General features: G+C 43.0%; 1 protein-coding gene across 1 annotated transcript in view; it reads right to left on the bottom strand.

Annotated features, from left to right (window-relative positions):
* trrap (transformation/transcription domain-associated protein) overlaps positions 1 to 22,842 on the bottom strand; it is a 118,946-nt gene that overhangs the window by 70,100 nt on the left and 26,004 nt on the right. Inside the window, 11 exon segments of the mRNA XM_080788451.1 lie at positions 576 to 704; positions 4,371 to 4,569; positions 6,684 to 6,865; positions 7,262 to 7,426; positions 7,915 to 8,034; positions 9,415 to 9,534; positions 12,059 to 12,127; positions 12,779 to 12,949; positions 18,537 to 18,658; positions 19,204 to 19,300; positions 20,291 to 20,452. Coding sequence (XP_080644577.1) covers positions 576 to 704; positions 4,371 to 4,569; positions 6,684 to 6,865; positions 7,262 to 7,426; positions 7,915 to 8,034; positions 9,415 to 9,534; positions 12,059 to 12,127; positions 12,779 to 12,949; positions 18,537 to 18,658; positions 19,204 to 19,300; positions 20,291 to 20,452 — 1,536 coding nt within the window.

Raw genomic sequence — 22,842 nt, 5'->3', positions numbered from 1 at the left:
CTCCTGCACTGTGTGTGTGTGTGTGTGTGTGTGTGTGTGTGTGTGTGTGTGTGTGTGTGTGTGTGTGCGCGCATGCGGTGAGATAGAAAATAGTGTAAACCAGTGTGTCCTAACGTCTGTAAATAAATGCTGTGGAGATGAATCCCTAGACAAAATTGTATGAGAGTGTTCTATGGCTGTGGGGATATGCAATGAATGGAATATCCATTGGAGGGCTAGACTCTAGCCCTCCAATGGGCTAGAGTTTTTGTTTTTGTGACCGGGCCTGCCAGAGGGCGACGGACAGACTCGAGCATGGCACTCCCCCTGTAAGACTGGTTACCCCAGTCAAAATGTCCACTTTGTGAGTAGTCCAACAAAACAAAAGGATTATTTATATATTTTTGTTTTGGCAGGAACGGTTGGAAAACAGGATATTTAATCATTATATTGGTGATTGGAGACCCCATAGAATCGGGTCCGTGTCCCCCAAGTCCCAACATGCTATGGCCACAATAGGGACACCAGATTGAAAGCCCGTCATATTTCAGACAACATGACTGCCCCTTTCCCACCTTGTGTGTGTGTGTGTATACCTTGGTGATGAAGACACTGGTGATGCTCTCAGGGTTGTCTCCCTCAGGGTTGGGGGGTCCGAGTAGCTGCTCCCCCTCCCCCTTCTCGAAGCTGTACAGGAAGGCTGGGTTCAGGATGTGCTGCAGCACCTGCCAACCAGGAAGGACACAATGTTCAGAAAAAACTAAACACAGGAGTCTTCATGCGGCTGAATAACAACCAGCCTTAGCCACACCAAATGATGAATACTTAATTACATGGGAAATGTTGCAGACAAGCCTGGTGTCACTTCACACATTTAGGCCTGACGTCGAAATAAAAAAAAGTATTCTGAAAGAATATATATTCAAAGATTTGTGCCGCATTTTCACGATTCTTCAAGAAATAGCAGACCTACAAGCTCATAGCTTGTATGAGCTTGTAGATCTGCTATTTTTCAATAGCTAAAGTATAATATAATGCTTAGTTAAAACACCAAAAGGGGTTCCCATACAGAATTAGTTAAGAATTAGCTAGGATGCTTGACATGATGAGAGACAAGAAGGAGAAACGCTTGATGTTATACATAGGTAGAAGCCTCGTATAAACCCTTTGGGCTTCTTGCCTTCTCCTAAACTTTTATATTTTGTTTTCTTTTGAGAAAATTCTAAATATGTACCACTGGACAAGATGGCATCTTGTACCACTGGACTAGATGGCAGAAGTCACACTTTACAATTATTTATATCATTTAAAAGAAAAGAAAAACTCAAATAATTAGGGTTGTATAATTCTCTCGATTAAGATGTAGTAGGGACTGGAAGACAAAGGAACCCAGAGGGACACATTAACGGATGCTACCAGAGTCGAGGCCAGGGAGACATAAGACACTGCTTAATAACACAGTGTTGCAAGGAAAGCTTAGGGGCTTTTGAATGGTAGACAAAGGCCTGATTAACCCAGTGAAGAGCAGAATAAAAAACCTAGACACAATGCAGCTAACGACACACATTTATTAGAGAGCCCCGCTATCTCCTAATGAAGCCACCACTCAATCCATCATGGGGAGGACGGGGCATCGCTCAGCCAGAAACGAGCTGTGGCGGCATATGTTCAGACTGCTCCATTAGCACATTACTCACCCGCTCTGCACGGTGAGTGTGTGCACTTAATACACACACATGCTGCTATGCCCCCCCCCCCCCCCCCCCCCCCCCCACACACACACACACACACACACACACACACACACACACACACACACACACACACACACACACACACACACACACACACACACAAAGGGAATCCATGGAGCACCATTCTGTCTTTTCATCTATTCCTATTAATTCTGAGACTCTCTGATATCAATCACTGTTATGTCGTTGTGCATTACTATGATGCCATTAGATGAGCAGTGTCCCCCGAGAGTTCTGTCTGTCAGTGTCTGTGTGTGCCTCGAGGCCAGTAGCCTAGATATCGTTCTGCAGGTGTTCCTTAATTATCTTGGATCCCTCTAAACAAATAATTACCATGCCTGCATGTGTACGTGTCGTGCGTGCGTGCATGTGTCTGATTATTTCGCTCATTCTCTCCTGGGTTTTATATCTGTTGCACCGTTACTTGCCCACTCAACCAACTGTATAAAGAGGATGTGTGGAAAATACATATGATGCCAACACTCACACACACAGGTGGGAAATGCAGTTCATAGCGTGAGAATGAACCAGAACACCGGTTGGAATACAGCTAGTAACCTTTGACAGTTTACAGAATATCTGCATACCAAGAAGGGGCAAGTTTATATTGCCAACTCGCTCCCCACACTGTTGGTAAATCTCAGCAGGAGGACTATTTTGTTGCAAGCCAGTGTCTCTTTGACAGTAACACTGTTCTATCATTGTCTGTGTGCATAAATAAGGCTATGGGTATGTAGTAATATTTTCACCCAGCACGAAGGAATGCACAGCAGCATTCCTTCGTGCGTTATATTATACAGTAGGCACATGTGTGTTTAAGATTTGTGTTTGTAGTTTTGTGATCTGTCAAAAAGAAGAATAAAAACATAAAAAGAGCAAGTGCATATTTTCTGGGAGGATTTGTTCGTGTGAAAACAAGGAAGGAACAATGCTGTGAGTTAAGGCTGCATCGGTATTGGACGATTCATACTTGTTCTTGCACACTCTGTGGTTTCAAATGAAATACTCTGCCAGACCCAATCTGTCGCATGTGCCATACAAGCGTGTGTGCTCATGCTTTCTCTCTCGCTCTCTAACAGATACAGTACACACATTCATACATGCCCCAAAACATTTTTAAGAGTAGAGGACCTACCCCCCCCCCCCCACACACACACACACACACACACACACACACACACAAACCCACAACAACACACTCTAAAGTATATAAAATAAAGTCTCTCTCTCTTACAGAGTATACTTTTGTGCACAAACACACCCACTCCCAACCAGCATCTGCTAAATGACAATTAGGAGCAGAAAACAACGGTAGGAACAGAATTTAGCAGGACTGGGAAGGGGGTGAAACTCTGTTCAGTCAAAGATCTCAAAGGCAGCGAGCCCCAGGCTAACTTTGACTTGAAGAAAATTAATCTGTATGCGTTTCATTCACCATTGACCATAATCACCACGTGGCAATTTTCTTCTCATGTCATACTTGGGGACTGAGGACATAAGCGCAAAATAGCTTATGTGTGAATACGGTCAATGGCCAAGTTGTTGCCAATACCACAAGTGTAAAAAAAGACCACACTGCTGTGTGAGGGAGGATCACATCTACCGGTCAGCATGTGTCCTTGCTTTAAGCTTATGAGTGCATCTCTGCTTGTGTGCGTGTTTTCATTTTTTATCATGCTTTGGTCTTTGGCTGTTTATTGGAGTGTGTCTGGGCCGACCTTTCCTATTGACCCGTTTGTACTCAACAGCCGTGCTGTCGCTCTTCTGTGCCTACACATGTGCTCATTAAAGCTCCATGGCACTGTGTGTGTGTGTGTGTGTGTGTGTGTGTGTGTGTGTGTGTGTGTGTGTGTGTGTGTGTGCACACGTGTGTGCGTTTTTATGTTGCGATCTGGTGTGTGTTGTGGGTGCTTAATTAAAAAGCAGTCCTACTGACTGTAATGCATGCGGCAGCAGGTCAGGTAGAGGGGACAGAAGCATCCATGTGTGGTACTCTTGAGGGTTCAAAACCAGACTAAATGACCTCAATGCCTCTCTAGCAAACTGCTCAGAACAAAAGAGACCAAGCGTAAAAGGCCAGAAAGATTGGGTCCCTAAACATTGAGCACATTTTTTACTTTAGTAGAAGGACTGACAGACTGTATGTGTAAGGGACAACAGCTCACCAAGTACAGTACACATGCATGGATACAACATGGAGTTTAGATCCAAAATCCAGCAGTAGTGGTCTGTAGACATAACTGAAAAAATATAATAATGTGGTGTCTTGTGGTGTACAGGTAAAGCACAACTCTCTACTGCAGCAGAGTAGCCGGCTTAGCCAGGCTTAGCCAGGTGTCTGATGAACATGATTCAGGGACCATGTCCCTGAATCATGTTCATCAGACCATGTTCATCAGACCATGCAACCCTCACTAGGCATCACGCTCTACCTGTCAAACTCACATTCCCGTTAAAAAAGCAATTGACGACTCCCTGTATTAGTCACTATTAGTCTTTAACCTCCCCCAGGCCAACAGTGGGCGTTGGCAGAGGCAGGGGCTGCAGTACAAATGGTAATAACTAAATTAGGAAGAAAATAGAAAATGGGGGAAAAGTAAATAAAAACAATAGTAATTAATAGTTCTCCGAGCATACCTTAGCCTTGAGCTCATCGTTGAAATGAGGGTCATTGAACTCAACGAAGCGGAAGAATAGGGCACGCTTGTGAACGATGGTGTAGTTCCTGGGGATCTCCTCCTCCATGTACTCCTTCAGGAAGGTCATGTTGCAAAGGAAACGGCCCGTGAAGGCCCGCAACAGCTGGAATAGAAGCTCAATCTCTGAGTAGTTGCGCCTAGAGGAAGAAAGGACAAAAGATACAATGCGTGGCAGGGTGAGTTCAGCGCACAGGGTGATGAGCCCAGGTGTTCGTACAAAAACCGGCAGTGGTTCAGGCACTAAAGCAGCCACCTGGGACCCGGTAAAAGTGTCCTTGAGCAAGACCCTGAACCCTAAATGCTCCCCAGGTGCCACTAGATGGCTGCCCACTGTTCCTAATATTTAGGATCGGTCAAATGCAGATAACAAATTACCTCAAGGGCTCAAGTTAACAACAAAAGGACAATATAATAAGGGAAAAATTGCTAAACTAGCCCTTACCTGTTGTGAGACGGGCGCAGTACCGCTTTTTTTATTCACTAATAAATTCATTATTAATCATGAATGTGTCAAATCGAAAAAAGGGCTTCGTTAAGACCTCCATATTATTATGGTCAATGCCTGTGTGAAAAGTGGGAGCGATTGGTGCAGGCAGTGAGGAGCTACGGTGGTGTTTCTGACACACAGACAGACAGACAGACACATGTCTTGATGATGTGTGGCAAATCTGCAAAATAAAATCTTTCCACTAGCTTTCTTCACAGATGTGTTCATAAAGGTGTCTACAATTACATATACATTTGTTCCAACCCAACTCCCTTGGGAACTTTGTGACAGCTGCTGAAAGTTGGGTACTACCAATATAAGGCAAACATTTCCAAATGTCATTATACTTGTCTTTAAGTAGCATGTGACATGTCAAACTATGGGGTTTTCATGATTCTGAATCCATTGCAAGCATTAGTTTTGCACAAAAAAACACTCCTTTGCCTAAGGGTTCGATCCCCAGCCGGGTCATACCAAAGACTGTAAAAATGGGACTCAATGCCTCCGTGCTTGGCACTCAGCATCAAAGGGTTGGATTGGAGGTCGGATCAACTGATGATTCCCGAGCTTGGCGCACGCTGCGGCTCACCACTCCAAGAAAAGGGTCAAATGCGGAGACATTTTTTCACTGTGGTAACGTGTGTGACTAATCGTACGACTTTGAGGTCAGCACATTTGGGCACATCTGGGCAAGTGGCTATGGCCGAATTTAGCCAAAGGAGTATTTTCATGCAAAACTAATGCTTGGAATGGATTCAGCATGATGAAAACCTGTCACATGCTACTCAACATAATTTTTATTTTGCCTTATATTGGTTGTTAATGGTACCCCAGCTTTCAGCAGCTGTCACAAAGTTTCCCAAGGGAGTTTGGATGGAACAAATGTATATGTTATAGTAGACACCTTTATGGACACATTTTGTGAAGAAAGTTAGTGGTAAGCATTTATTTGCAGATTTGCCACACATTTTGCTAATTTTCTCTAACTAATATTCTGGAAATCCTTGTGTGATTTGCCTAGCTGCATGGGTGAAGTGAACCACTGAGGCTCTCCCCTTAAACACAATAACAATTGTCAAGGTTCCCTTGAGCAAATCACTTAGGCACCTAGTGAATCACAGACAAGTCATGCAGGATGTTGCTGTAGCCATCCATCCATCCATCCATCCATCCATGCTTGTGTCAAATGTCTATATAAAGGCTGAGGGAAAGAAGGTTGTCAAGCAGTTGACTCTTCATCGAGGCAAGGGAAGTTTATTTGTATAATGCATGCAGCTGAGTAGACGGTAAGGGCCCGCAACCGTCTACTCAAAAAAATGCTGAAGACCTCAAGCAATTCACACACACTGAGAAATCAAATATAATTGTAATTGTCAAGTAGGCCAGGGGTTCTCAACCTGGGGGTCACGACCCCTCAGGGGATCGGCAAATTATTTTGTGGGGGTCCCCAAATTATTTTCAAAAACAACTGAATGGCTGGAAAATGGAAATTAAGAGTTTACATACTACATGCATAAACTGTCCTTAATGATTATATCCGGTTTCAGTATTTATTTATGATGGATTTTCTCTATTATTAAGGTTGTCGGGGGCGGGACGGGGGTCACGAGACATGGTCAAAGCATTTCCAGGGGTCCCCAGCCCAAAACGTTGAGAAGTAGGCAAGCACATGATGCACATTTCTCAAGGACTGAAAGCAAACTAATATCAACGGTTTGACTGTTCCCGCTCATTCCATGTAACAAGAGTTGAGAGCATACGCACTTGCAGTAGCTGAGCAGGCAGAATGCCAGCAGCTTGGGCTCCTTCCAGTTGGTGGCAGCCATGTTGTCTTTGCGGTGTCTCTCCTGGAAGGCCTCGCTGACCCAGACTCGTCTCAGCTGACTCACCAGGGAGTGCTGACCAGCCAGCCAGGCCTCATCATTCTTCACTATGATACTTATGATCTGAAAACAGGGCGGTTTAGGAAGCAGGCTGGTCAATCAATGAGAGTTCAAGAGTATTTACAGTTAAGATGGAGTATCACTGATATCAAGGAGAGGCTAGGTTCTCAAATGCATGAATCTGATAACCTGTGTTTGTGTGCGTGTGTGCGTGTGCCATGCGTGCGTGCGTATGAGTTTTAAAAAAAGCATCAGGGAAAGGCTGAAGCAGAGAGAATGAGTGCATATGAATGTGTGTGTTTGTGTGTGTGTGTGTGTGTGTGTGTGTGTGTGTGTGTGCGTGCGTGCGTGCGTGCGTGCGTGTGTGCGTGCATGTGTGCGCGCGTGTGTGAGATAAAGTGTACATGTAAGTACAAGAAAATGTGCCTAAATGTTTATGTGAATGGGAGTATAGAGTACCTTAATAGCCTGGAACTGCAGGTCTAGTCTGGCTGTGGCCGTGGAGGGGGATCCGGGGCGCACGGTGGCTGCAGTGCCAGCGGGTACCAGCAGGGGGACGAATCGGCTGGGGTTTGAGGCCAGGACGTCTCTCAGAGGCTTGGCGTCCTTGTGTTTCAGGAAGCTCTGCACGTGAACACAAGAGGAACATTAGACAAGATGACACGAGACCAGAGAACTGTATCCACTGTATTGGATACATGACTTCTGAGGGGTGGCAGAAGCTCAGGAAGTAAAGCGGCTGCTTGTGAAACGGAAGATCCTGGTTTGATCCCCGGCTCCCCCTATGTTAGTGTCCTTGAGCAAGACACTGAACACATAACTGCTCCTGATGTGCAGGTTGGTGCGTTGCATGGTTTCCGCAATATATAAATGCAATGCACCATTTACCATTTTACCATTCATATCATGAGTTTCCCCTAATCCAAGAGACGAGGTTTGAGAAAGGGCACAGGTCCCCTGGTTAAGTTTAGATATTTAATTAAAAGTTAGTGAGTGGATGTACAGTATATGAATGACAATGTTGAGCAGACATCACTTAACCTTTTAAAGTTACACTTTCAATAAGTCAAATCTTGCAGCGGAATTTATCGGGACTGTGCCTGTACACTGACCATGAACATGCGACTCCACTGGGGGTCATTGAGCGTGGCCTCCATCATAAACAGCTCCACAGTCTGAGATGGGTGACGTGTCAGGAACTTGATCAGTGGCTCTCTGAATGGACTGCCGGCCTGAGGAAGGGGGAAGATATGAAGTATATGACAATAAGACAAGAGAATTGTTCTGTGTTTTCAGCTTGGATTGATGTGAATGTGGATGAATGGTGGGGGGTAGAAGACATTGTAACAGCGGGGGAATGACAACAGAGGCTCATACAGTAGATGCAGATCAGTCCCTCCAAAGTAGAAACCAGATGACTATCATGATCACATCCTTGTTTAACTCAGTAGGAAGGACAGGAGGAGTGCGGTGTATCTTATGTCACACATACAATAACTGGAATGTGTATGTGACACTGGACTCATGCCACCCTTCGCTCGGCATATCACAGTTGCACAAAGAAGTGATAGAAACTCAAATCTAACCACCCCCGTCTTTCATCTTTTTCATTTGCCTTTTGAGAAATGACGCCCTAGATCAAACTGGATAAGGGAGACTTTTATTATTCCTCACTCTTCCGCCCAAGTCTGAGAAATTAATATCAGCCCAAGTCTGAGAAATTAATATCAGGAGATTATGAATCAAGATCAAGATTCTTTACTATTGGATGAATGTAAGATTTTTGTTTTGTACACATGTAGTGTCACACTGGATTACCCCAGTATAACTATTACACAAAAAATGATCACAACTAAAAAGTGTAAGCCTCAATCCGCAGATTTGTGGAAAAAGCATGAAAAGAGCCTGCTACACAAGCCCTCTGTTTCCAAATGTGTACAATGCAAAATATCTTCTTCTACATACAGCCAACCAGTTGAAGAATTCACATATTGAGGCTTTCCGAGTTTGTAGATCTGCTAATGGTGTGTGACACTTCACACTGCAACTAGTATAAATCATCCTTTAGATTAGAAAAGCTAGAGTTAAACAAATCCAAATGACTAAAATAAGTTGTGAATTGACAAGTAAGTCAAGTGGAACATAATATTAACTCAATTGTAAGATCTCTTTCTCAGAAAGGTCTTCAGGTAATATTTGTAAAGATCATTGGCATTAGTAGGATGATGTACCATTTCTTGCTCTTGAATAAGTAATTACGTAAGGTTTCATAAATTTAATGAAAAAGAAGTTCAAATCCAAAATTCTTTGGATAATTTCCATCTGTTAAAAAGATATTACGTCAACTAATTAAAAACATAGTTGACAGATTTTAATCGTTTACCAAAAAAATCAATGAGTGTCATTTGTTAATCCTGAGCACACAGAGCTCAAATTCAACCACACTGCAATCTTAGCGTTATGGCAATATAATAGAATCGTGTTGCTTTTATTTCCATCATTGCGAGTCATTATGGATAAGGGTATAAGGGTGAAGAATGAGAGACCTACCTCTATCAGCATAGCTCTCTCATTCTGGATAAGGTTATAAGGGTGAAGAATGAGAGACCTACCTCTATCAGCATAGCTCTCTCCGTCTTCATCACCACCTCCAGTAACGGTTTGACCAGAGTCTGTGGTGCCGCTGGGATCAGGTGGAAGAGATTAATGATGGCTGAACAGATCTTCATCTCCTAGAGAGAGAGAGGGAGAAAGAGGAGAGAGGAAGTTAGGAAGGGGTTGAGGGACGGAGGGAGGGATGGATGGAGGGGACCACAAGACAGACACGTCTTGACAAGACAACCTTGATGGACAGCCACTGTTGTGAAGGATGGAGATGGATCAGCATGGTATCAAACGAGTGAAGATGTTGTCAGTAATGGTATCACACAATTATGATAGGGAAAGTTTCCGGAAGAGAGGTTAACCCATTCTGACCTGAGATCAGATTCTAAAAATGTCTTCTACATCCTGATAGTTTTCTGAAAAAGCTGTGTTTCTATGTCAGTCGTTCTTCGATTTTTCAAAAATAGCAGACCTACAAGCTCGTAGCTTGCTATTTTTCAATAGCTAAAGCATAACATAATGCTAACACCAAAAGGGGTTCCCGCCCAAAATGGGTTAAGTGGCATCACACAAAAGTTATCATATGCATACACACTTAATAAAAGACAAATATGGGCAATGTGTACTGTACTGTATATACACCTTTCATATTCCCCCACCATCAAAACAAGAAGAAAAACAAGAGGGGAGGGAGGACGACAATACAAATAACTGCTCGGCCACAGACACATGACAGAAAATACAGGGCAAGTCCACCATCACCACTACCACGACATATTGAGTTCAATAAGTCACCAAGCACAACATTCGGTTCAGTTATCTTTTCAATCACTGACAAAAAGTCACCAACAGGGGGGGGCGACGCACCACACCACGTCTCACCTCAACGCCTTCCAATGCAGGCTGTGTCGGAATGGGAGACAATGATGAGAGAGTCAGCAGAGTAACGTGTGTGTGTGTTGTACATCAGGGGCAGCTCCCAAACCTTTTTACCCTTCCAATATTCATATTTCTGTGTGTGTGAGTGTGTGTGTGTGTGTGTGTGTGTGTGTGTGTCAGTTCACCCTGTCACTGACTGTATTTAACAACCTTGTGTTATTTCACACACACACACACACACACACACACACACACACACACACACACACACACACACACAACTTATAGTAGAAGGCTGTCGCGCGCTTCTGTCCAGAACTACATGTCCATGTAAATAGTAACTACAAACATATTAACAGTCTTCAATAATAGAAAAGCTGTTGTCAGGAGTCAAGGCTTTCAATGGGGTTAAAGGTTTCATCAGGTAAACATTTGGGTCAGCCATGTAGTGATGAGGGTTGAAGATTAGGGAATGAAGGTAGAGGCAGGTACTTAACTATAACTATATAACTATAGCACTCGTGTGTGTGTGTGTGTGTGTGTGTGTGTGTGTGTGTGTGTGTGTGTGTGTGTGTGTGTGTGTGTGTGTGTGTGTGCTCGCGCATGCGTAGTACATGAGGTCAGCAAATGACATTCCTATCCTGACCTTTAATTCTGACACTGTTGACCCCACAGAAGTACTTCTCTCTTTGTAAAGATAACAGGAGATAACATCAGCAAGACAGGATGATGTGATTGATAACGTTGCCATTCCCTGGACGCTAGCTCTTCAACACCCCTACAAGACATTTTTGATTCCGTCAAACCGTCCGAATGACACACAAACTAATGTTGTCATAAGCTCCTCTGTGCCTGAAATGTAGTCCTTCAATCTCCTTGCCCCTAACTTTTTGGCCCCCCGCATCCCCCCACCCACCTGGTCCCTCTCTCATTCCCATACACCGTTTTCAGCATCAGAACACACCTGGCCTTATTGTGAATGCCGACCCTGCTGTCAGGCTCCGAAACAAAGAGCGGCGAGAGGAGGAAACACAGTGCCAATTTGCATCTAATTACGCTGTTTGAAAGAAAAGAAAAAAAAGGGAGGGAGGGTGGAAGAGAAAAATAAATGTGTTCCATTCCCCTGATAGAGGAACAGGCCATTTTCCTTCCTCTCTCTCCCTCTCTTTCTGTCTCAGATGCCATAGTTCTCGTAGTCCTAACACCCCCCCCCACTTGTCTCACCTTTTTTCTTTTGCCTTTACAAGGTTATCTGTCGAGGAGATAAGGAGGTGCGGCCCTGGGCCCCACCGCCGCCTGCCTGGCGCCTAATTAATCATTGATTGTAATATGGCCACTCACGACGACTCATCTGGGAGGAGGCCGCCCTGAGGTGTTGATTTTGTGTGCATAAGTGTGCATGTGTGCTGCGTCAGTCTGTGCACACGGCAGGCTACAGTACTTGCGTGTTCGTGTCCCGTGTTCATATTTGTGTGATTTGTGTTGCAGGGTGTCTGTGTAGTTTTTGTGCGTGCGTGCGTTGTCAGGGACCGATCGATAAACAAAAAAATAACAAGGTGCCGGTGTACATCTGTATTGACCTGGAGGCCATGTCTGCATCTCTACCGTACATACTCAGGTACTCAAGTGCAGGTATTGAGCTGAGGTGGAACAAAGCAATGGGACACCTCTCTGCGGTATGAATTTCACCGACCTCAGTGCGTGTGTGTGCATGTGCATGTGTGTGTGTGTGTGTGTGTGTGTGTGTGCGAGTGTGTGTGTGCGTGCACTCACACTGCCGTCGCTGCGCTGACCTCCCTTGTGTGTTATCACAACCACCTCCATCCACTTTCTCAGGTGTTGCTGAGAAAAGAGAGAGAGAGATAAACAGAAATCACAGATGTATATTACATCAAAAGTGCGTGTGTGACAGGGACAATGGGAGGACTTGATTCAGGAAATACATTTCATGGAGAAACTGACACACCGTCTGAGGCTACAGGAAGAAAAAATGGAGGACAAATGGTCCAAATGGACAACATTTAAGAGTATGGGGGAAGGAGACACAATAGCAAATGCCTAGAAAAATGTAAAGTAACAAGCAACGTTTGAACCTTTTTATTTTTGTTTTTTGTTTTTTCATTTTTTGTATGTTTGTGGTGTTGTTGTTTGTACTGTATTTTGTTCTTCTGTCTTTTGTCTTTGTTGAAAAATCAATAAAAATGTAAGTAAAAAATAAAATAAAAAGTGAGTGTGTGTGTGAGTACAAGTGGGTGAATGCATGCATCTTCTGAGACTAGGCAGCTGAGACACATTTTCATCAATATTAGCTCTTCCCAATCATTCGAGATAAAGACAACATCAGAAATGTATTGGGGATGGGGCAAAAATGCGCCTGAAATTTGGAAGGGAATAAAAAATGTTTCTACTAAAATGATTAAATCCCCCCCACCCAACATCTGTACATTTTAGAACACTGTCCCCTAAACGATAATACACTGTTATTTCTCTCACCATCATCTGATCACAGAACTTGTCATTGAAGGAGTTGGGGAAGAGGCGTGTGACGGAGGTGAGCCGGTTCACCACATTGAGTGTAAGACTGCGGTAGTCGCCCAGCATCATCAGTAGGGGTCGCATGTGTGTGTGGATTTGATCCACCTCGATGGTCGCCCCTTCCAGGAACTGAAACACATGGTGAATAACAGCTGAATAGAATGTTACGGCCGCCCCGTAACTTACATCACTCCCACTGCAGATTTCCAATGGAAAATGTGCTCTGTAAAAAATATAAATAGCTCTGTATAAGGATTGATATATTATTTGTGCGATAGCCTTCTACAACGGAATATAAAAAATCTATTTGTCCATTCGATAGAATAATCGCTAAAATGATAATCGTTAGTTGCATCCCAGATCAGATCAGCGCGTTAGATGGGATGAATTGCATTTTCATAGCGCTTTTCCAAGTGCTCAAAGCGCTTTACAATGGTTCATTCATTCATACATTGGGAGGTGAAGCGGCGAACAGTCGATGCCAGCGTCCTCACTTCCCACATTCACACACAATTGGTGGCAAGTTCACACCGACCAACTCATTGGGGGCAATGTAGGGTTCAGTGTCTCCCGGGATTCGAGCCACCGACCCAGGGATCATTGGACAGCCTGCTCTACCTACTGAGCCACAGCCGCCCATGGAAATACCTGCTGTTATTGAAATCGATCCATCATTTATTTTATGATAGATCAGTATATAGAAAACACAGATTAAAGCAATAAATAATCTAACAACTAACACATTGAGACTAAAGTCTCTTTTACAAGTGTGAACTGGCCAAGATAAAAGGCAAAATAAGTAACACTCTACAATGAATACAAGACAATAACAAGGACAATAACATTCATAAATACAGAACCCACCACCTAAGAAGCTCTAAGGAAGTACAGGAAAGTCTAATAATGCAACCAATAAAAGCTAATGTATAAAAACTAAGCAATGAAATTTGCTAATACACTAAGAATATTGCTATGCGTCAAAGCAGAAGCAATGTCCATGGCAATCCTTTTAAACCTCACTAGGAGATCACAGAAGCCAGTTTGGGTCTGGTCTGTAGGTCCTTTCAGTGCTATAGGTGGGTCTGGTCTGTAGGTCATTTCAGGTGGAATTGCGAATGAACCCTCAATGCAGAATGAAACAAGGGGTCAAGTTTGCTCAGAGTTCAGGAACTAGAAAAGTGGTAGACAGTATCGCCATAATGGAGCTGCGATAGGAAGAGGCCTGTAACCAGATTTTTGTGAGAGGCATTGGAAAAGCAGTACCGGTACTTCATTCTATAGAAGAAACTTGGCATGAACTTGAGCTTTTTTCCCAGGGCATCAAGGTGGTGTTTAAAGATGAACTAATTGTACAAACAAATCCCAAGAGTAGACAATTAGCACAAATGTATAATTATGTTTAGGTATTATCATTCTAAACCTATGTTCTTGCTGTTCTACATACAGCCAATCAGTTGAAGAAATTGCAGATTGAGGCTTTAACATTTGAATTTATGAAATATCTGAGACCATTAGGGTTTTATGGAAGATGATTCTGAACATCAATTTACAAATGTAAGCACCAGAATGTGTATTATATTTCTAGTTTGACCCGTTCTAATACTCATTAATCTTGTAAGAATGACTGAAATCAGTCGTGGCTGACAAATTTAATTTATGAGAACAAATTTCTTTCACCATAGCCGTTTTAGGCTTCAGGCTTCTACGACAGACCAGGAACTGAATTGCATAATTATATTATCATAATGTTGGGAAATCATATTTGTTTTTTGCAATGGTGGTGCTTTCTTCACAATGCAAGAGTTTGTAAAGTTAAAGCAAGAATATTTATTTATTACAGACAAAAAGTAAATTTGTAATTAATCTGAAATTGTCTCTAAAAGTGACTATACTGTACTCTGTCATTTTAGATTTTAGCTATACATTTTTCAGAGAACATTGGTATACAACATTGGTTCTCAAAAATAGCAGATGCAAGCTTGGGAACATCTGAGAGAGAGGGGGGTCTTAATGGGTTAAAGAAATATTAAATCTGTTTTATCTGGTCAATACTAGCACTATATAATCATACATAAAATGCACAATGTTTCTCCCCAACATTTTTTTTTTACAGATACATAGCGCAACTCCCTGCATAAAGTTTCAAACAATAGATTTCAGAGGAAATCCATTCACAATCATATACTGTAGAAGCAATCCTTAGAGCAATAAATCACTAGGCGAATAAAACTCTTGGGTGCCAGTGTTTCATACTGTAAACTCAGATTGGATTCTCCTATCAAAAACCACCCAAAGGTTTTAAAGATGTTGAAAGTATTCTGCAAGGCAAATGTAGCCATCACAAAATATTCTCAGTATTGTGTAATTTCACGCGCACAAAAAGACAAGATATGGTTCTACTAAGGATAATAAGGCCAAGGATAATCTTAGCCTGCATTATGTAAAATATCCCCAAATCACATCCCAAGCTGGAGACCTAGAAACAGACTCTGCATTACAAAACTAGACACGTATTGTGCCGTTTTGCTTTCCAAGGCTTAAAAATCAAACCAACTTAATTTCCATTGCCAACCATTCATCTTCTGACCACATTAAGCCTACCCATGACAAGAGCTGCCAGCTACCCTACACCTGTAACTCCATTAAAACCACTTATACTTTATCATACAACAGTGTGCACACTGTTGTATGATACAGTTATTGTTATTTTGGGGAAAATAAATTAATTCATGTTTGACAAATTTTGCCTATTCCCAAAATAGTGAGCAGCGAGGCCATATACACTTTACACGCACCTGCCTGCATCAACCACAGACACACACACACCTGCCTGCATCAACCACAGACACACCTGCCTGCATCAACCACAGACACACACACACCTGCCTGCATCAACCACAGACACACCTGCCTGCATCAACCACAGACACACACACACCTGCCTGCATCAACCACACACACACCTGCCTGCATCAACCACACACACACACGCTATGGCATTGGATTGAAAATATAATCATTGTGTAAAGCAGTTGAAAGGAGGATTTTCAAACGTCCATAAATCGCAATCCAGGAGAGCTGTCCTTGGTGGATCTTCTGCCATCCAAATTTCGGATTTAATTTGTGCCTTTGTACTCCCGCCATGTAAAAGCTTCTGACGAAAGGTAAACAGTGTGTGCTTGTGCCAATGACACTCAAGCGTGTGTAGTGAGTGTGTGGGGGGCGGGCAAACTCAGACTCTTAAAGTGAATGCGTATGGTGGCACTGGGAACTTGATGAATGCTAACTGTTAGCCGGCAATAAAATAATTAATAGAGATGCACAATATAATCGTTAGCGTATCAGACTCAGCCATATCGGCCATAAAAATGCCATATCGTTATCGGATCGGTCTCAAAGTAATCCAGATTATTTTCACCGATATTGATGACACAATAATAATGTGACCGTCAATGACTTTGTACTCATTACTTTATTAACAGGCTTTGGGCCAAGCCCCTAATGCCTAGGCTTGTGTCCATTGTGGTTCTCTGTATAATATCGGAATCGGTCAGAATCGTTATCGGCAGATATGACCCTGCAAATAATCGGAGATCGGTCATGATTTCATAATCTTGCACATCTAAATATTGAAGTTATTTGTCATATCTGCTCTGTGCAATTTGTGATTATGAAGATTTAAGGCCTATTCATAGTCTGGATTTTCGGTTGTGAGGTGACCACCGCTCCAGTGGTCAGGTGACAACCGGAGCTGTAATAACGTGGAGAGGTGGTGAGGTGACCACCGGAGCTGTAATAACGTGGAGCGGTGGTGAGTAAAAACAGAGAGAAGGGTTGGGGAGAGCGGTGGTTTCCTCAATGGGTTGCATTGGTGTGGTTTACCTTAAAAACTGTTTTGTCCCAACCCGACCCTTTGGTGTGGTGGTTTGGGCTTAAAAGGCAAGCAGAAATACAAATTCTAACTTTCCAAAAACACAATTAAATCGTTAATCGCAAATATTTGTGTGACATTTAATAGTGAACTTAAAATTGAAATCGTGACAGCCCTACACACACACACACACACACACACACACACACTGAAGCAGCAGGCAGGGATGATGCATGGCCGTCACATTCATTTTCCTCTGTGCTCAGAGAACAAACAGTCCATCCTGTATCGATCTGGCCCTGGCAACGCTCATTAGTGTTAGCAGGCCACAGATGAAAGGATGGGGAGAGGACACACAATGGTCAGGGAGCAGAAGAGGAAAAATGAATGAATGAGCAGGGAGGACAGGAGGTGAGAAGCAGTGGCGAGTGAGGCAAAGAGAAAGAAAAGGAAGGACAAATAAATTAGAGGAAAGGAAAGGGGTGCAGCTGATGGCTAGATAAAAAGGGAAAAGAAGGCATGGAGAAGATATATGGACAAATAAGGGAAGTGGGCATGGGGGGAAGAGAGAGAGAGAGACAGTTCTTTGGGAAGATAACAAGACATGGAGAGATTAAGATGAAGGGGGCGAGTGATAAAGTATTTCTGAGATGGCAAACAGACATGAAAAGATGGAGAGAAAGATGAGGGATGCGTACTGCGTAGTCATGCTGCAGAGTGCAGACCCATGGTGTCAGTATTACCAGAAGAGTTGTGAAGGTGAAATAATGGTTATAATGATTTAAGTCTGGGAAACAGTGGGAAGAGGAAAACGTGTGTGTGGGGGTTCAAAATAATAGTCTATTCGACTCCATTTGCAACCATTATAAGATCAAAGCATGTCACTACACAGCCTCAAAATAAGAGGTGAGGGTGTTGTCTACCATGGCATCCCTATAAAGAATGATAGTCAACATAGATACTATATAGAACAACCAGTCCTGTGATCATATGACTCTCAATCCACAATTAGAGTAATTAGGTTTAATCTTTTGTATTTGTATGTTTTTTTAATGAATAAAAACAGCACTATAACATGAAAGTATTCATACAAATGCATGGTAGGGACCGCAACATTTACACTTATTAGCACAACATCCTCTGTGGCTGACAGCTGACAGGGGCATATCATAAGCTCAGTCAGGACCCCCTGGTTTAAAGCTTACTTCAAGCTAAGCAAGGGGCGATTTAAAAGACTTGTTGCCATGGGTTGACCCATTAATCTTGAGAGAGCAGACAATTCGCAGATGATAAAAAGCAGCCCATATCATATGCACGTTAATAACAAATTTAAACTACTCTGGAACGATGCAAATTGGGATTGATGCAAGATATCCCCTGCTTGTCTTACCTTATCATAGACATGACACTAAACAGTAAAATGTGTTGATTTTAACTCTGGGAGTGTAAGAATAGATCCATCTGTAGTTCTACGTGACTTCTGACTGACAAAACTGACTCATACAGGCAAACATCTTTCCAATGTTCCACTGGTTGCCTTGAGCCAACATGGAAGTGGCAGTGAAAACTCACAACACAACGTAGTGGAAGTAAATGCTGCAGGGCATTTTTATTCCGACTTTGTTTTGACATTGGAGAGGATGGCGGAAGTTTGTATTATTAAAGCCTCAGTTATACTTGGTTGTGCATAGTGCTGTACACCAGAAATAACCAAGCTCGCAACACGTTGACAGAGCTTGTAGATCAGCTATTTTTGGTGCCGTACAATGACGCACAACTAAGTATAAATCAGGCATTACCTTTCTCTTGACATTGGAGAGGATGCTGGACGTCGGTATTACTTACCTTTCTCATGCAGGCCTCCCCTGCTTCCTGCAACTCGCTGTTCGTGGAGTTGAGGGCTTTGAACAGGGCAGCGATGATCTTCTCTCGAGACTGGGGCAGGTAGTTGCATGCCGCCAGGGCGTCTAAAAATAAAACACACGGAATGGAAAACAGCATTTTAAGGAGATTTCTGACAGGTTGGATATGAGAAAGAAATGATGAAATGTATGAGACTGGCTATGAACCAAAAAGAAAAAGTCATGGGTATTTGAAGGGTGTGTTTTTCACTTTGCAAAGCAATAATGACACTGAAATGATGTGACAAAATATGCTATAGAACTAATAACAAGAACGATGAGGATCACAAGCCAATTATCATTATGACAGCAATTAAACAATGATTACATCAGATCAAAAGACTGTTACATCAGATCAAATGCCATCACATTCTGAGGGCTAAGGAAATGTTAGGCATATAAATCTCATCGTTGCCATGCTTGCCCAGTTGATCAGATTCAGAAAGATTCTCTGCGAGTAAGTTGAAGCATCTTAAATGAAAATTGGGCAAATGCATACACAACATGAACAATAGGTCATTTATAATATTTGTTTATGTATACAAAAGAGATATTCAAAGGCCTATAACTAAAGAACTGATGGCAGTGTAGGCGGATGGCAGAGTACTTACTGAGTGCAGCAATGCGAAGGGGCACCAGGGAGGGAAGGCTCTTATAACACGGCAGCTTCATCAGAGCAGAATCCTCTGCTTCACACAAGTTCAACAGCTGGGGAGTGAAACACAACGGCGGTGTAAAACAGTCTAATTCAAAGAAATGTAACTGTTTTGACGCCAGGGGCTAAATGTGCAACATGAGCAAAGAAGAGGTCTTGTAGTTGTGGCTGAAAGTGAAAGTACTCACAGAGGCCTACTAGCCTACTGCCTACTTCATCTCATTATGAGCCATAATGTCAATAAAAGATGGCGTGCAGGCGTGCACGTGCGTACACGCAGGGATCTTGGCTGTTTCTTACATGGATTCTGGCTAGCAACGGAGCTAAAATAAGGTAATTAAAAAAATATTTAACTCCAGGTAAATTAATCTCATTATCTCGGGAATGGCTACAGAGGAGTTACGCATACAGGTTTCAAGCAGTTCAGTAAAAAACTAAAAACACACCTGTGTGAAGTGAGGTGCGCTCTTATCTTAGTACATCATCATGACGTAAAATAGACACCATGTCTATTTGCTCAGACACTATGATGTCAAATTCTCCATTCAATGTCAATGGGAATTGAATGTTTGTGTAGGACAAAGTTTGTGGACAGACACCAAAAGCTGGGAAACGTGTGTGTATGTAGCAATGGGGAGAGCATTGCCCCAGTGACATTGACAAAATTATTTTCATCTCAAGTAAGAAATACTACATGCTGGATAAAGTAACCAGATAAACACCAATTCTTCAAATAAGTTCTTATATTAAAGGTCCAGTTTCCAAGCAACAGATTGTCAGGCTAAAGCCAGGGGAAGAAACAATCTTGTTTGTCGAACAGCCACAGTGACCTATGGATATCAAAATTCCATTATCCTACAACCCAATAGGATAGCAGGTTCCTCAAATGATTGCTAGCTACCTCCCAAAGCATCTGGTATTTACAACAGCATTTGGCCAGTGGCAAGTTAATTTACCACCCTGACGCACTGAATATAAACATCCTGTATAATCATTAAACGAAAGTCTGTAGATCCTTGGGCCCAGTGAGGAGACATGCATACCTCTGTGTAGAAAACCTTGTGTTCCATGACATTGAGGTCCATAGTAAAGAGACGGGGCTGCAGGGTGGTGCAAAAGGTGTTGCCCTCCATCAGGCCGATCTGGGCGTTGGCCGGCTGGTGGCGCAGCAGATGCTTCTTGGGAGGGACCATGTCCTGCAACACCTGGGGAGATGCAGGGTTAGGAGAAAGGGAGAGTCAAGGATCAGAATGACAGGCAGGAATGGAGAAAGTGGGAAAAAGCAGTGGTGTGTAAATGCCTGAAATCTGTCACATCTGTTAGGCCTTCCAGGGATTCCGCAAGACAAATTTAGCCCAGGCGCACTGCCGAGACATAATGGTCCAGCGCTGAGGTTAAACGTCAGAAAGATACTGTATAGGCTACCACAATGGCATAATGTAGCGGGTTCTCACAGGAGAACATGCACTACGGTTGACCATCATTATCATATCATTATGAACGTGCAAAATATGAATCGTGTCACAAAAGGGAACAATACTGTTAGATAGACGCTATTCGCACACTCTGAATGTAGGGTCAGGCTACAGCCAAAGGCAGCCAATCACAGTCATTCCATCACTCTTCGAGTATTGAATAGCTTGTTTCGAGTACGTCTGCATCCGTGATAGTTTAGCTGGACCTTTGAGCAGGGATTTAGTGACTCACAGGGACAGACAGTAGGCTGACAGGAAATGGGGAGAGAGATGGGGGGAAGACATGCAGTAAAGGCCATCGGGAACGGGAGTCGAACCCGCGGCATACTGCCAGACTGGATTACCAGCCAAGGTTTGATTATGGATGAAGAGTTGAGAGTTGTTATTCAGACATCACAGCATTGCTATCAATGTTTCCCCTAGAATTTTTCAGAAAGGGGTAGGTTATTTCACGGTGACGCACGTTATGTGAATAGACATAGACACTAGGGGTGCAACGGTTTTCAACCGAAAACCGAACCGTTCGGTTCCACATACACGGTTCAATGCGCTCTAATGAACCGCGCTATTTCGGTTTGCATTAATTAATTTATTACAGCTGCGAAGAATGTATTTCTCGGTCACACACTGGCCTACTTAGAAGTCTAGCACTCTATCAGTCACACACCGTCCTACTAAGAAGTCTAGCACTCTTTCGGTCACAGAAGTGTAGCACTCTGTCGGCCCACCCCCTACACACACACACACACACAGAGAGAGAGACGGCATGATGAGGAGAATCCAGCACTCGTCTTTAAACGTCGTTCTTGGAATAATTATTGATCGTCATACACAGAGACACACACAGCGGAGTAACCTCGCGCCAACAGGCTTCTAAGCACGGTCGTTGTAAGTTTGTTCAGATCTGATTCTGCATCTGCACTCGCTGTTTGAGTGCTAATTAAGAGGGAGAGTGAGAGCAAAAACAACCCGCAGCAGGACATTCATTCCGTCAGAAAAGTACCAACAAAATACTCCCATGTCCAATCCATGACTGTAGATAGAAGCCCTTCTTCTAATAATATAAGCATAATATCCTTAAATCCTCATGTAGACTTATTGTAAACTTTTGTAGGCTATTTTTCTGAGACACGACGCATTCACTGTGAATGACTCCCCTCCCAGGAGACACTCTCCTCTCCTCTTTCCTGCATGTGCTTAATGCCCCGTGTGAGCGCATAGGTGCATTTATTTCCCCTTAAAAATAATGATGAGGCACATTAAAATAGCAATATAAGGTTTTTTTCCCCCTTTAAAATAATGAAAAGGCAGAAATGCCTAATAAAATAATATATGCTAAAAAAAGAGAAGAAAAGAAAATGCTATAAATAAACTTTTTTGAGTGGTGCAAGCCACTGCCTGGCTGGCTGGCTGGGTATGAGCATGAAAACAGCGTGGTTGTTTTTCACCACCTGTGCACAACCTAACACACACGCACATTATTAACTGTATATATGATGATTTCGTGTGTGCCAGTACAGTGACACTAGTACAGTACAGTACAGTAGAGGGTACAGTAGGGCGCGTTCCTGGGGATCACTTCACAAGGGGGTATTTTTTTTTACTGTACCGAAACCGAACCGAAACCGTGGCCCCCATACCGAGGTTCGAACCGAACCGTGGTCTAACTGAACCGTTGCACCCCTAATAGACACTGGCATAGACACTGCCTCCAAGGCAATGGTTGGGGAAACAACTCAACTATTACTATAACAAATTATAAGTAACAACTCCCCAACCTCTGAGCGCCTTCCTTAGAACCTCCTCTCTCAACAACCCTTTGAGACTAGTAGAGCCAGTAACATCACTTGGATGACAGCATTAAGGGCCGACCGCTCTTCCTCATTTTAAAAATCACACCTGTGTGAAATGAGGGGCGCTCTTATCATCATACATCATCTCATCCTGGCACAAAATCGGTAAGCTGGGCATAGCAGGGGATAGCGCCCCTCAAAAAGTCTAGTCTCTACGACTAGACTTTTTGTCCACTCGTGTGAAGAGGCTCAACTTATGTAATTTAGATAGCTTTTTATGTTGACATAGCACTCTAGTGTATACGGATAGTTTCATTATATAGATAT

Source organism: Protomyctophum bolini (assembly GCF_963924005.1).
Source record: "Protomyctophum bolini genome assembly, chromosome: 18".
In the NCBI taxonomy this organism is placed as follows: domain Eukaryota; kingdom Metazoa; phylum Chordata; class Actinopteri; order Myctophiformes; family Myctophidae; genus Protomyctophum; species Protomyctophum bolini.
The sequence above is the reverse complement of the archived record's forward strand: the minus strand, read 5'-3'. Positions and strand labels throughout refer to the sequence as shown.